The 15,023-nt window shown below is 34.9% G+C and overlaps 2 protein-coding genes across 2 annotated transcripts; both read left to right on the top strand.

Moving 5' to 3' along the window:
- The first annotated feature begins 608 nt into the window (after window positions 1-608).
- Window positions 609-6,552, top strand: LOC101259679 (putative DEAD-Box RNA helicase). Its single transcript, NM_001301280.2, has 6 exons — window positions 609-1,322; window positions 1,955-2,277; window positions 3,950-4,153; window positions 4,235-4,316; window positions 5,387-5,485; window positions 6,196-6,552. The coding sequence occupies exons 1-6, from the start codon at window positions 726-728 to the stop codon at window positions 6,355-6,357; spliced, it is 1,467 nt and encodes a 488-aa protein (NP_001288209.1). The 5' UTR covers window positions 609-725; the 3' UTR covers window positions 6,358-6,552.
- Window positions 6,553-9,011: 2,459 nt separating this feature from the next.
- LOC101256813 (glyceraldehyde-3-phosphate dehydrogenase GAPCP1, chloroplastic) lies at window positions 9,012-14,653 on the top strand. Its single transcript, XM_004248266.5, has 14 exons — window positions 9,012-9,251; window positions 9,423-9,520; window positions 9,603-9,670; window positions 9,768-9,806; window positions 10,000-10,100; window positions 10,682-10,794; window positions 10,884-10,983; window positions 11,078-11,224; window positions 11,318-11,378; window positions 11,480-11,577; window positions 11,713-11,855; window positions 11,951-12,034; window positions 14,120-14,209; window positions 14,343-14,653. Exons 1-14 carry the CDS (start codon window positions 9,189-9,191, stop codon window positions 14,395-14,397), a joined length of 1,260 nt encoding a protein of 419 aa, XP_004248314.1. The 5' UTR covers window positions 9,012-9,188; the 3' UTR covers window positions 14,398-14,653.
- Window positions 14,654-15,023: the final 370 nt, after the last annotated feature.

The following is a 15,023-nucleotide window of genomic DNA, read 5'->3' as shown; positions in this document are numbered from 1 at the left end:
ATCTTCATTTGAGTAGTCTCTTACGTTTCTCATTAATTTTATTGATCGCTAGGTCACATTTTTAGTGTTACTTATTCGTAGCTTAATATAGTTTCAAGTTTATTATCCAATACATTAGTTTATGTTTAAGATCATATACAACAAACTATGTTGTTTAATCCATAAACTATGGTCTGAAGGTGTAGAGAAAGAATAAAACAAAGATAGTCAAGATCGATAAACATTCTAAACAATAATCCTAACTAGATTCAACTATAATGACTAAACTCAAATGACGAGAAACTACTGTAGTAATACGACTAAACAAAAGTCAAGTAGCTATTGTAGTTGTACGTGAAAGTGAATTATTTTGTGGTTTGATTCGTATGTGAACGAATTGTTTTGTGGTTCAATTTGTATGTGAAAGCGAATTATTTTGTGGTTCATATGTGAAAGTGAATTATTTTGTGGTTCTATTCGTATGTGAAAGTGAATTATTTTGTGGTTCGATATTTGATATCTATTTTAGTGTTCAAATAGGGTTGCATTTGACTTAAACCCAAATTAATAGATTTATTTGGGCTTTTCCAAATCGGCCCATTTATAGCTCTGAAAACTGAAAGCCGCCGTCTTCCATCTCTGTCTCCGGCACTGTCTTCTCTCCGATAACCGCAACTTTCTCAGAGTCTAACGGAATTTCTCTTTGAAACCCTAATAACAGTTACCTTAGTTGAGTTCTGTATACAATGGAAGAGGAAGTCCAAGTGGATGAGAATTTTCCCTTATTCTCCCGGAAAACTAAACCGGCCACAAAAAAACTCGTTCCTGCTCCAACCTCCATTGAAGAAACCCCAAAGCAGCTTGACAAGGAGACTAACTCTGGTCCAACCCCTAGTTATATCACCTTCTCTGACTTAGGCCTCGCCGGGTGGGCTGTACAGACCTGTAATGAGCTGGGCATGAAGAAACCCACTCCTGTACAATATCACTGTATACCCAGAATACTCTCCGGACAGGATGTGTTAGGTTTAGCTCAGACTGGTAGTGGAAAAACAGCTGCATTTGCATTGCCTATTCTTCATCGTTTAGCTGAAGATCCTTATGGGGTGTCCTGTCTTGTGGTTACTCCGACACGGGAGCTTGCGTTTCAGCTTGCCGAGCAGTTTCGGGCCCTGGGATCCTGCTTGAATTTGCGGTGTGCTGTGATTGTGGGAGGAATGGATATGATAACCCAGACTAAGACTCTGATGCAAAGACCTCATGTGGTGATAGCAACTCCCGGAAGGATTAAGGTTCTCATTGAACAGAATCCTGATATTCCCCCAGTTTTCAGCAAAACTAAGGTAAAAACTAAGAGCTCGAGCTCTTTTTAGTTCTTAGAATTCCATTATTGTAGCTAAAAGAAACTATTTTTGAGAGGAAAGAATAAATTGAGATGAACTAAGGTCCAAAGGGTACATTTTAAAGGAGATTTCATTTAAAGATGCCTGTCGGAAGATTTGTATAATCAGTGCACTGTCACAGTACTAGTTTTTGTCAAAAATAATACAAAAAAGCTTTTTATCTCTTTGATAATTCATGTACGAGAATCATTTTGATATGTGGGTACACAAAAGTACTCGTAGAGCTTCACAGGCAAAATAGCAACAAGGCAGGTTTTGCAAAAAAATAAGTTCCGAATTTGTGTAATGATCATCTTTGAGCCCTCTGAAATCTTTTTCCATAAGGGCCAGGACTAACAAATGAAGTTTTAGACACTTTATTTTTCATGGAGACAAGAAGAGCAACAATCATTTTCCTTGTTTTATGTGTTTTATGTTTTTATGGCTGGCATCATATCCTGAAGGGTGAATTTATTTACTTAAAGTCCCATGTTCCTGTCAGGCTCCTTTACTGTACCGTTAGTTTAATATTTGAAAATGCAGAGAATGGATTCTCTTCAATTGTGAACTCTTATTTGTATGTTGCCTTTCAGTTCCTTGTCTTGGATGAAGCAGATAGAGTTCTAGACGTAGGCTTTGAAGAGGAGTTGAGAGCAATCTTTCAGTGTTTGCCAAAGAATCGACAAACTCTTCTGTTTTCTGCAACAATGACTAGCAACCTGCAGACGCTACTTGAGCTTTCTGCAAACAAAGCATATTTCTATGAGGCATATGAGGGATTCAAGACTGTAGAATCACTTAAGCAGCAGTACATTTTTATTCCGAAAAATGTGAAGGATGTCTATCTGCAATACATTTTATCCAAAATCAAAGATATAGACGTTCGCTCTGCAATTATTTTTGTTTCCACCTGCAGGTAGAATTATTTCTGAATCCCTAGACTCATTTTACTAATTAAAATTTCTCTTATGTAGTCATAGAAAAGATTAAAGCATTACCACTAGGGATATCTTATCAATCCAATAAATATTGAACAGTCACATGCTTTATTCAGGTTATTGTAGCTTCATATGAAAATTCTTTTGAGTGGTTTGCATGTGTGGAAGGATAGTCAAAATATGACTCCCATTACAATTCTATTGTCTAACTATGCACAGGGTCACAACTTTAATTATTGACTGGGGATTTGTCTGTAGCTTATGTAAAGGTCCAACTGTTATGTTAAAAGTTTCATTTGTCGGTGACTCTGACATTCCTCTTGGTAAATGATATTTGCATTACTCTATGTTTTTCATTTTTTCTGATTGGAAACTTCTTGCTGATAAAAGATAAGCTAGGATTTTTTATTTTTTATTTTGAGAAGGTAACATTGTGTATATTCATTGAAACCAGTGCTTGGGTTGCACTAAACCATATTTACAGCTTGTCAAAAAGTAAAAAAACTGAATCTGAATCCTAACAGGAACCTAGGATATCAATAATGGATTCAATGTCCTCTAAATACTTTTGGTTGCACCAGAAACAAAAGATCCTGATACAATCTTTTGAAGATCACAACTCTTGCTCCCAAAACATCTAGCATTTCTTTCTTTCCAAACAGTCCACCAAATACAGGCTGGGACAATCCTCCATCTATCTCTATCTGCAGCTCCCACCCTTACTTCTCCCCAACTGTATAAGCTAGGATTTATACAGTTATTTAGTCATATTGACCAATTAGGTGTAGATATGGTCAGCAAATTTGGTAGTTGCGAGGTTTATTAGCAGACTCTGGGTGTGTTCGGTATGGGGGAAAATATTTACCAGAAAACAATTTACAATTTCGATGTTCGGTTGATTAAAATTTTTGAAATTTCTTTTTCTAGGAAAACAAGTTCTTTATAAGTGAGGAAAATGACTTCCCTCGTGCTTATGTCCTTCCCAATCTCCAGCACACCTTATCTTCACCCCCATTCCCACCACCGCACACCCCTACCCTCCCCACCAGTCACCTCCCATAGTATTTGTCTAGTCTAGGCTATATTCACATCCTTCAGGACTATAATTTTTGCTTACATACCGAGCACAAGAAAATAAGTAAGAAATTCACTTATTTTCCATCATACAGAAAACACTCTTAAAGAGAATGTGCAAAGATACATGAATACACTGTTCATTTCTTAGCTTCTCTTTTGTGTGATGGATGAAAATTGTATAAAATACGACATTCAAGTTACACATGTAGTACGAGAAAGATATATCTGAGAACAGAAGGAACTGAGAGTATATGGAAACAGGAAAAATGTGTGTTTTCTTTTCAGCATTACTCTACTAAATGATAGTTTCTATTCTTCTGCTGTGGCATGCAATGTTTGTCAGACTAACAGTCGAGAATATGAAAAGCAGAGAATTCACGTTTGAGACCTATCTAAATAAATTAATGCATCTTGACTCTCTCTAATAGCACAAGCTTTTAGGAGGTCTCAAACGTTCGAACAAGTATCATAATCTTAGAGGTGACAGTACTCGTTGATGCTTTACTTATCAATCGTAAAAAATAAAAGAATGCTTTCTGTACATTCACAGTCATGTTTTACTATTTTGACTAGGAGTTGTCAGCTTTTGGGCTTGTTGTTGGAAGAACTCGAAATTGATGCTGCTGCATTGCATTCATACAAGTCCCAGTCACTGAGGCTTTCTGCTCTTCATAAATTCAAATCTGGGCAGGTCCCAATATTGGTCGCTACTGATGTCGCGAGTCGTGGTTTAGACATTCCAACAGTTGATCTGGTGGTAAATTATGACATTCCAAGGTGCGAATATGGTTGGATCTTTCCATTACAAGTTAATTTAAAAGATGTTAACATTATAAATGTAGTGATTGTTTACTGCAGGTATCCACAGGATTATGTTCATCGTGTTGGACGTACTGCAAGAGCTGGACGAGGTGGACTTGCTGTCAGCTTTGTTACTCAGGTGAGAAGTTTTGCTGAATTAGCACCATCTAAAGGCAATACCAGCCCTTTATTCTCTTCTTCACAATTTTGAAGTTGTTGCCTGAGCTTGCCATGAGCATCCTCTAGATGACTGCACTGTTCCTTTTGTTTACTTGATCTGCAAACTTCCTGTTTTCATCATCCATTTCCAGTAGCATTCATCATTATCTCTCAGTATTTTCTTGCTTTGGCTCACCTATCAGCTTCTGATGCCTTTTTCTTCTGTGAAGTCTACGCAGGTCTTAGCCTCTCAATTTCTTGTTTGATAGGATGGATATATTGTTCTTGATTGATATTGGTTGCATTAGCACCATCTAGTGCCATTGCTGACCGGCTATTTTCTTCACATTTTCAAAGCATCTCAGCATAGTCAGCACAAAGCTTTTCAAGTTAGCTTAAATGGTTGACAGCAGTCTCTTGTTCCTTTAGTTTTGACTCGATTGCTTCATAGAATTGTTTCGCTACATCGTGCTCATCTTCTTTCCAATTCAATTCATGAGTGAGCTTCATTGCTTTCGAATTTGCCTCCTAATCTTCTTTTTTTTCCTTCAAGTTCTTGGACGCAACTTGGCTTTACTTTTGATATCGAGTTTGTGCTGAGCTTCAGTCTCAAGCTCGGCCTCATCTGTTGCTTCATGTCGTGTACCCATTTCATCAATATACCTGACAGTTATATTGATGTCGTCTACCAAAAATACCTGACAGTTAGATTTTGGGTTGTAGTCCAGCCCAAAAGGGAGAAGAAAAGAAGTGTGTTTAAGTTGGAAATGAAGAAATTGAATCGAGAGACCTTTAGTCAAAAGGGTGTGTTGCTAATAAGGGTGATTCAGTATTAGTACTGGTTTTCTCTGAGTGAAGTCCTCTTCCTTTTATTTTCGTCAAGCTTACTTACCCATTTCACGGAAAAGGTGTTAGGGTATACACCAATAATGATGTTTGCTGTGTTTGATGAATGTTTTTTTTTGCCTTAGGACTAATCAGGAACTTCTAGGACTTGAAGCTTTAAAATTTATTCTTTTGTTTGCTTAGTGTAAAGATTATTTCTTGCAGAATGATGTGGATCTCATTCATGAAATAGAAGCGGTGCTTGGGAAACAATTGGAGAAATTTGATTGTAAAGAGAATGAGGTGCTTGATGATATATCAAAGGTAAGACAGATACCTTCTTTTCCCCTTTTTGAAAATGTCTGGCCAATTTAATAAGTTTAGGATATGTCAGTTTTAGTTGCCTGCTTTGGATACTTCTATGCAATGAGTATCCCACAGGATTAAAGGGTGTGTTTGGTATGGCAGAAAATATTTTTTGATTACCTGTATTGATGCAATAAGTACCCAAGAGGCTTAAAAGGGTGCATTTGGTGTGGCAGAAAACATTCTTCAATACCTGTATTAATACCTTGATACAATACCAACATGCTTAAAGGTGTATTTGGTATCGCAAAAGGTATTCTTGAATACCTGTATTAAATACCTCGATGCAAATGGCAAAGAGTACCGACAGGCTTAAAGGGCGTGTTCTTGTATGACAGAAAATAGTTTTCAGATATTTTCTGGTACTTGATACTTCAGGGAAAATATTTTGCTCCAAAAGAGGGAGAATGACTTCCCTTTACTTAAGGTGAAAGTCATTGTCTTTCACAACTATCACATCTCTCAACTTCATATCCTTGCCTTGACCTAATGGTGTTACATCAAAACAATATCTGGTTTGCAACCAAATACCAGTAAACACCTTTTAGTTTTCCAGAAAATGACTTGTCAAACCAAATACGCCTCAAGTGTGTTCAGTACTAATTTTAGATTCCTTTAGATTGGTTGAAATTCTTTTAGCTTGACATGAACTTTTGTGACATGTGAAGGTTTACAAGGCGAAGCGTGTTGCATCAATGAAGATGATGGATGATGGGTTTGAGGAGAAAGCAGAAAGTCGTAAAGCCCAGAAACAGAAAATGCAAAATGAGAGAAAGGGAAAGAGCAAAAAGCAGAAAAGAGAAAGAGTAACAAAAGATATAGAAGTTTGAGATCTCCTATATTTGTGGATAGCTTAGGAGAAGAGAGTTTTTTTTTTTTATGTAAAAGAGTTCTATTTTACACAAGTGGCTAAGATGTATATGATTTGGGTTTGGTTCGGATTTTTCAAATATTAAATCAAACCATTTGTATCAAATTTTTAAATTTATAAACAAAGTCAAATTAATGAAATTTGGGTTTTTTAACCTTGGGTTTTTTCCGTGTTGGTTTGAGTTTTTCAAATACCAAATCAAATTGTTTGTATTGAATTTTTAAAATTTCAAATTAAATCAAACTAATAAATCTCGGATGATAAGGTATTCATACGAACATATAATTAATTTGTGCTCCAAGTATTTCTTTAGTCTAATTAAAACATAATTATCTGAGGTACTTCTTAAGAAATTAACACAAAATATGAGATGAGTGATGATACTAAAATATTCAAGAAAAAATAATAATGAAATTGTATAAAATAAACATTGTAAATTGATAAGTCATAATGAAAATGATCATAATTTAAAAGTATTAAATAATGGTAAAATAAGTCCGATAAGTATTAGTTACATGATTAAACATTAAAGAAAAATTAAAATTAGATTATATATTTTAAATGTCAAAATCAATGTAAAACTAAAGAAAAAATATTCAACATTTTTGAATTCTTAGGGCCCGTTTGGATGGGCTTAATAAAAGTAGCTTTAAAAAAGTACTTTTGAAAGTGCTGAAACTTATTTTTAAAATAAGCAGTTATGCGTTTGGATAAAAGTACTGAAGTTGCTATGTCAAACGTGAAAAGGAAAAAATGGAAGAAAGAGATGTTAGGGTTATATGGTAATTTGGAGATTGTATAAAAATATTAAGGGCAAAAAGATAAAAATGTGGTCAACTTAAAACAACTTATAAGCTAAAAAAAGACTCCTACCCCAGCTTTTAACTTTTGGCTTAAAATAAGTTTTTTTAAACTTAAAATAAGTTATTTTGAGTATTGCCAAACAGTTAAATAAGTCAAAAACCAACTTTTAAGTCCGTTTGACTAGCTTTTAAGCTGAGCCAAACAGGCTCTTAGTGTTGATTAATTATTTTATTGGCATTAGCACTGATTTGATTTTGAATTGAGCTTTGTTAGATTTATAAACGTATAAGTAATATTTAGAAATTACACCAAAGTTATTCATAATATAAATTTGAAATAACACATATAATGTCAGATTGATTAGATTCCGAATTAACTTTTCTTTAGTTCTTTAAAATTAAATCAACCTATATATAATTAAATTTTTTTTCAATATCAAATCAAATCATTAATCAATTTTTTTCCTTAATTTGATAATTAATATTATGATGTTCGTAGTTGAGAATCATATTTGACTTTTCTAGTATTAATGATCAATGTACTATATATAAAAATATAAATTTTATATTAATTAAAAGATGATGATATTTAAAATGAATTATTTCCACGTACAAATATATATATATCACATCATCCATCAGGTGCAAATCCAACATCCATCCTCCCTTTCACATTTACTACACCTAACCCGCATCTTCTTACGGGCCTCTTCATGTTAGGTTAGGCCCGCCCTGGCCCGAACATATTCAATTTATATAATTCATTTTAAACTTTAGTAGGTGTTTAAATATATAATTTTAGTTGGTTTTACTTTATATCGCGATTTTTGAAAAAAAGATTAATACGAAAATTGACTCATAAATTTAGATTTGTAAAAATAATATCTACTAACCATGTATTTCATTTGTAAATAAAATCTATAATTTATATCATTACTTTTTAAATCACTTAAACTTATATAACGATTATTCTAATCAACATAAAATATATTATTATTTCAAATCATTTCATACTTTACCATTTATATCCACCAAATTCTTTATTTTTTTAATCAAATTTATTTCCCGACTAAGTTGTTCAATAAATGACTCATATTAATAATGTTGGTTCATCTTTTCAATCATATGATCGAGAAATGCATCTTACTCAAAACTCAAAATCAAAATACTGTCACATTTTAGAATAATAAAAAAAATCGAGACAACCTAAGATAAAAATATGAAACTACAATATAAATATAATTATTTAACTTATAAATCAAATAACCCATTAAGAAATACTTCAAACAATTAGGAAACAAACATCCAATAATAATAATTAAAAAAATCATTAGCGAAATCGTTACATTAATAATTCATTTACTGATAAGTCAATAAACAATTAGAAAACAAACATCCAATAATAATAATTAAAAAAAATCATTATCGAAATCGTTACATTAATAATTCATTTACAGATAAGTCAATAAACAATTAAAAAACAAACATCCAATAATAATAATTAAAAAAAATCATTATCAAAATCGTTACATTAATAATTCAATTTACCGATAGATCAATAATTTTGTGGATTCGATTTTGAAGGTGGTACCATTTTTATTTTGTTTATGTCCATTTCTCTCCCCACATGAAACATGAGTTTTTATAAATAAATAAAAAAAAAAACTCAAAAAGGTCATAAAGAACATTTGAAGTTAACATGTCAAAAAGGCAAAATCCAATTAAATAGACATGTAACCGGGCCCATCTGTCGGCCCAGTCAACTCCAACATGTGTTATATATATTCGGCCCGGACCGGCCCGGCCCATTATGGGTTCAGCTGGTCACTTCCCCTCCCTCTATACTGTACAACAATACAACAGCTTCTTAGAATCTCCGCTCACTTTCTCATTTCCTTTTTTTTTTTCTCGTTTGTCTAGGGTTTTTGACAATAGTATATAAACACTGTTGCATAGAGATTCACCAAACTCTCTCGTATTCATTACAATGGCTTTTTCTTCTCTTCTCAAACCTGCCGCCTCCTTTGTTCGACCTTCACATCGATCTCAGGTAAATATGCTGTTATTCGGATCTATCTTTCATTTTCTTCAACTTTGTTTTGTTTGCGTTCGTTATAAGCTTTGTTACCAGTCGATCTGAATTTCTTCAGCTGCATTTTGATTTATTTATTTTAGTTTATGTATTAATGGAAGTGTTTTGACTTTTTATGAGTTTGTTCAGGTATCATGTGCAGGACTTCATCATAGTAGTAATTCTGTTAAATTACAATCGTCTATCTTCGGAGATGCTGTGACAATTTTGCAATCTTCGTCTTTACAGTGAGTTGTTGAGTTTAAATATCTTTGATTTTCGTTACTAAGTAAAGAGAAAAGAGCTGATGTACAAAAGTTAAACCTGCAGAAAATCTGGTGCCTGCAGTATTCAACCTATCAGAGCAACTGCTACTGAGCTGCCTCCAACAGTTCCAAGTAATTTTTTTTTTACATTTCTAAGTTTAAACGTTGTGCTTTGATGATCAAATGGATGTGTTGTTGATATGCTTGAATTTGTTTGGCATTTGCTCAGGGTCACAAACTGGTGGGAAGACAAGGGTTGGCATCAATGGTATGTTGCTTCGTTTTGCTTTAGATTATGTAGTTCTCAAGGTTCTAGAGTTGAAAATATTAGCTGCTTTGTTTAAGATGTTCTCTTGATTTTCTGTCACTTGTAGAAGTTTATATCAAATTTCTAGTGTGAACATATATGGTTGTTACAGTACCTGCAGAAAATGTATGTCTAAGTTTTTCAAACATTGCAGGTTTTGGACGTATTGGGAGATTGGTATTACGAATTGCAACATTCAGGGATGATATTGAAGTGGTCGCAGTTAATGACCCATTTATCGATGCAAAGTATATGGTAAGAATGTATCCCATGAAAATATGGTGTGTGATTCTGCATGGAATTGGGATTGGTAGTGTTAATTCCCCCGTTGTATAAGCTCTGTAGAAATTAATATTGCCTCGCTAGGACTTCTGCTGATGTTAGTATGTCGAACTTAAGTATTAACACCTTAATAGGAAGGGTTGTCAATTGAATGAACTTTCCTGATATTAACAAGGATACATTTAAAAAGCACCATCATTAAACAAATAGTTCATTATATTTCTTTTTGTTTCTGCATTTATGAAGTACTTCTTCCTCCTCCTCCTCTAGTGGTCTATTTGGTGCTTTCATCTTTTGATGGGACCACACCTTCCTTTCCTGCACAAGAGTTCCTTCTCAATTGTCCTTTATGTGCTTCTGCGAGTAGATTTTTAGCTCTCTGTGGTATAGCTGACAAGGGAGGGATAGCCTAGCAATGAATCAGTGAAGAATCTCTAATGTATTTATCACTAAGGGATTAAAGTGAGGATGAGCCACAGGGGTTTTGATCATATCAAAAGAAAAAAAACACCTTCTGGGTTAAAGATGTGATATTTTCTGTTTGTTCATTTTAGGCTTACATGCTCAAGTATGATTCCACTCATGGAGTCTACAGTGGATCCATCAGTGTCCTGGATGACTCTACTTTGGAAATCAATGGGAAGCAGATTAAAGTCAGTAGCAAAAGGTATGTTAATTAAGGTACAAGTAAAACAAAAAAAAAGATAAATCATGTTAGTTTATTGCTATCCCTCATGCAAACTTCTCTTGATGCAGGGATCCCGCAGATATTCCATGGGGTGATTTAGGTGCAGATTATGTTGTTGAATCTTCTGGTGTCTTCACAACTATTGATAAGGCATCAGCACATAAGAAGGTGGAGGACATGCAATTGCTGGCCTTAAACGCTCTTTCTTTGCCCACCTTATTCATGCAGCTCTTGTGTTGATACTTTTTGTTTGATTGTGCAGGGTGGTGCAAAAAAGGTCGTAATCTCAGCACCATCAGCTGATGCACCTATGTTTGTGGTAGGAGTGAATGAGAAAACTTACAAAGCCAACATGGATGTTGTTTCTAACGCTAGCTGTACTACCAATTGCCTTGCTCCCCTTGCCAAGGTTTGGCTTAACAACTGGTTTAATTGAACAACCACACATGATTTGCTTGTTCTCCACTTTTGACGGTCTTTCCCATGCTGTTTCTCGTTGCAGGTGGTTCATGAAGAGTTTGGCATTGTTGAGGGATTAATGACTACTGTGCATGCAACAACAGGTATGTCTCTTCTTGCTTAACACACATGTAAACCATGTCTACCTTCTCTTTTGTTTGTTTACATTCTTTGGATGTTGTATTTAAATTGATATCATGGTCAGCTACCCAAAAGACTGTTGATGGGCCATCAATGAAGGATTGGCGAGGAGGCCGTGGTGCTGGACAAAACATCATTCCTAGTTCAACTGGTGCTGCTAAGGTATTACATAAGTTCTTGATATATTATTTACCTTTTCTGATTCTCTTTCCTTTTTTTTTTTTGGTTATTGGGGTGGGAGAGAGAGGGGCAAGTTCAATTTCGTGATGGAAGATTAATGTTCCTCTTTGATTATAGGCTGTAGGAAAAGTTCTGCCAGAATTGAATGGGAAGCTCACTGGAATGGCTTTCCGTGTCCCAACACCTAATGTCTCTGTTGTTGACCTGACTTGCCGGCTAGATAAAAGTGCTTCTTATGATGATGTGAAAGCAGCGATAAAGTACGCTTTCTATATGCTCTATCATCTGGCTCTTGTTTAATGGGTAATCGTGTTTTTGGGCCACTTTGCCTGATTTAGTGCTTTCTTTGCTCTAGGTATGCATCGGAGGGTCCACTTAAAGGCATTTTGGGTTACACAGACGAGGATGTTGTCTCAAATGATTTTGTTGGCGATTCCAGGTAGATTTGCTCATTCTCCTCTTTTGATCTCTAACTCGGTAATCTTAGGGAATAGTGGTCATATAGCCAGGGAGATCTATTGTGATTTAGAAGTTCATATTCTCTGAATGCTTCCATATATCTGTTTCCTGTTGCACCTTTGACGAGATAAAATGTAAAACATATTAATGGTTGTGGATAATTATCACTCCATTATTGCCCCCGGGTAGATGTGCTACTCAGAGACTTCCAGTTTCATGAGCCCAAAAGAGCACAAACAAAAACATATTTTTTTAAAAAGAAATTGTAAAATAAAATTCACCCGTATTCTGCAGTCGTTCTCTTGAATGTTTTTCTGTAAAATAATTGATTGTCTGCCACACAGGCTTTTGTATAGTGGTTAGAGCACTGGGTTTTGGTGCATGTCATGAGTTCAAACCCTGGTGCAGTCAAATCCGGGTATTTAAGTGAGTAAGAGTAGAAGAGTGCAGGTCGATTATCGACCGAGTCTCAAACCATGCACCAGCTGGCCCTCAGGAATTTCTCGGTTTGAAATAATTTATGTGTGATCTTAACTTCTCATTCTGAAGTTTCACGGTGAAACACTATTAGGGGAAAGCAAGATGTCCCTCTATATACAGAAATTGTTAGGGGATTTGCATGACTGTTCGTTCTCTTCTTTATTTTGTGGAAGTGGAAGATTTCTTGCAACAGCTCATTAAATTATGCATGCAAGCGGAATGTCTGTCGTCTTCAAAAGTTGGCTTTAGGTATTGAAGAGGAGAAAGGTTGATATGCTCTCCTCTTCTTAGCTACATATGATTATATGGTTGTTTGTCAAGCTCGTCTTATAAAATAAAGGAGGATAAAGTATCTGAGTTTCTGGTGCTCTTGTATAAGACACTTTTGACCTTCATCTGAATAAAGGATGATGAAGTAATACTAATATCTGAGCTTTCTGGTGCTTGTGTAAGACATGATTAACCTTAGGGGCTGTTTGGTAGGATGTAATAGATAAAATAATACTCCCTCTGTCCCATTTTATGTGGCAACATTTGACCCGGCACGGAGTTTAAGAAATAATGAAGACTTTGAAATGTTTACCAAATTGCCCTTCAAAAAAGTAAACTCGCCTTTCTCTCTCCTCATAAATGTATTAGAGTACTTAAGTGGGACCAACAAGGGTAAAAGAGGAATTGTACCTTTAAATACTTACCATATAAGAAAATGTGACATTCTTTTTGGGACTGACCAAAAAGGAAATGGTGCCACATAAAATGGGACGGAGGGAGTAGTACATTATTAGCCAACTACTACTTTTCTCATGAAGTCAGAGACTAGAAGGAGAATTCACTTGTGGAAAGGGGGCAGGGCTAGAGGACTGTGTGGCTCAAGACACAGAACGGCAAGGAAAGTCACCAGCTTAGGTTGAAAGCACACTTCCCTTTGAATTGTGTTTGTGGGCTTCTTGCCTCTGGCATCTGTCTTGTCTGTCTGAATGATGGAACTCTCAATATAATGGTATAATACCTTGTTTGATAGTGTTTTCAAGGTATGTATAACTAATAATTATATGGGGGTGTACATAGTAGCAACCCATAGTATTAGCAATATCAGGGTTTATAATACATGGATATTTAAATACAGAACTTCATTGAATATACCAAACGAAAGTGGCTAAAAACTAATCCCAACATTACGTTACATCCTATCCGGTACTATTCTTAGACACCCTACCAGACGACCCCTAAGTGTAATAGTATTTTGGAGTAGCCAATATCTCAACTTTTGCTGAATAAACAACACGTTTTTTAATATGATGCCAGATTGATTTATTAACAATAATAGAAAATTCCTCCTGATAAGTAACGACATTTATATATAAATTAGTCATTTGGCAGTGCCATCATTAAGTGGTACACTAAAGTATAATTATCCAAAGATAAAAGGGTTGTGCTATGAACTGAGGACACGAGTATTAGAGGACAGTGCCGTGTAGGATATAAGTGGACAAAACTGCTAATAGTTTTAATTTTGAATGATATACTACTACAACTACTGATTTGAAGCTATGCTGAATTTCTAATTAATTAATTTGGTATGTAGATCAAGCATATTTGATGCTAAAGCTGGTATAGGCCTGAGCAAATCATTCGTGAAGCTCGTCTCCTGGTATGATAACGAGTGGGGTTACAGGTATGACTTTTTATCTCTGAACCAACCATCCCAAACAAGAAAGTTAAATGACAAAAAATGAGTTGAAACCTTGTCCATACTACTATATCACATAACTGTTGACAAAGTTGTATTGTAATCTTAACCTTTGCAGCAACCGAGTATTGGACCTCATCGAGCACATGGCGTTGGTTGCATCCATCCATTGAAATACAATATAATACTAGCTACTGCAGAGTTTGGCGCAAGCAATATTTTGTATTTGAAAAAGTTGTGGAGTAGAATGCTCCATTTTGGTTATGGATTGAGTTTCATTACTATCGTACTTTAGTTTACAATAATTAAACAGTTGGACATGTATGATTGATTATATGCTGTCTTTTCACAAGGATGTAATTTTATACTCTTGCTACTATGGAGAAGTGGCAATTTTCTTGCTTAAAAGGAGAGCACACAATTTGTTAATTTGCCGATTACTTCTGAACTTAATAGATGATATCTAACTGCTACAATTACACTCTTGATTCTCTGATTCACATTGTCATCGTGAAGGCTTATATATATCAAAAACTAAATAGTTTAAAAACAAGTGTCTCTGATTTGTAATCTACTTGTAGTTGTAGGATGAGTGGTGCTTCCAATTTGTGCTTTATGAAGCACTTGGAATAGAAAAGGACAAAAAAACGAATGTTTAGTGCATATTCTTTTTCACTTTCATGCCTTGTTTTTAAATGTATAATGGAGAATGACGCATCATAAAGCTAGTAAAAGAAGAAAAAGGCTGCAAGATTCATGCAGCAATGTTATATGTGGAGTAGTTGGTTTTTTTGCCAAT

Source organism: Solanum lycopersicum, chromosome 10, assembly GCF_036512215.1.
Source record: "Solanum lycopersicum chromosome 10, SLM_r2.1".
Taxonomy (NCBI): Eukaryota; Viridiplantae; Streptophyta; class Magnoliopsida; order Solanales; family Solanaceae; genus Solanum; species Solanum lycopersicum.
This window is presented reverse-complemented; position numbering and strand designations above follow the sequence as displayed.

What these genes read in the sequence shown, in the direction of transcription:
- LOC101259679 (NM_001301280.2), top strand. Translation starts at nt 726, where the DNA reads ATGGAAGAGGAAGTCCAAGTGGATGAGAATTTTCCCTTATTCTCCCGG. An exon ending in ATTTTTGTTTCCACCTGCAG is followed by an intron (nt 2,278 to 3,949) that starts GTAGAATTATTT and finishes TATTTTGACTAG; the next exon opens with GAGTTGTCAGCTTTTGGGCT. An exon ending in CTGTCAGCTTTGTTACTCAG is followed by an intron (nt 4,317 to 5,386) that starts GTGAGAAGTTTT and finishes TATTTCTTGCAG; the next exon opens with AATGATGTGGATCTCATTCA.
- LOC101256813 (XM_004248266.5), top strand. Translation starts at nt 9,189, where the DNA reads ATGGCTTTTTCTTCTCTTCTCAAACCTGCCGCCTCCTTTGTTCGACCT. An exon ending in GACCTTCACATCGATCTCAG is followed by an intron (nt 9,252 to 9,422) that starts GTAAATATGCTG and finishes GAGTTTGTTCAG; the next exon opens with GTATCATGTGCAGGACTTCA. An exon ending in TTATCGATGCAAAGTATATG is followed by an intron (nt 10,101 to 10,681) that starts GTAAGAATGTAT and finishes TGTTCATTTTAG; the next exon opens with GCTTACATGCTCAAGTATGA.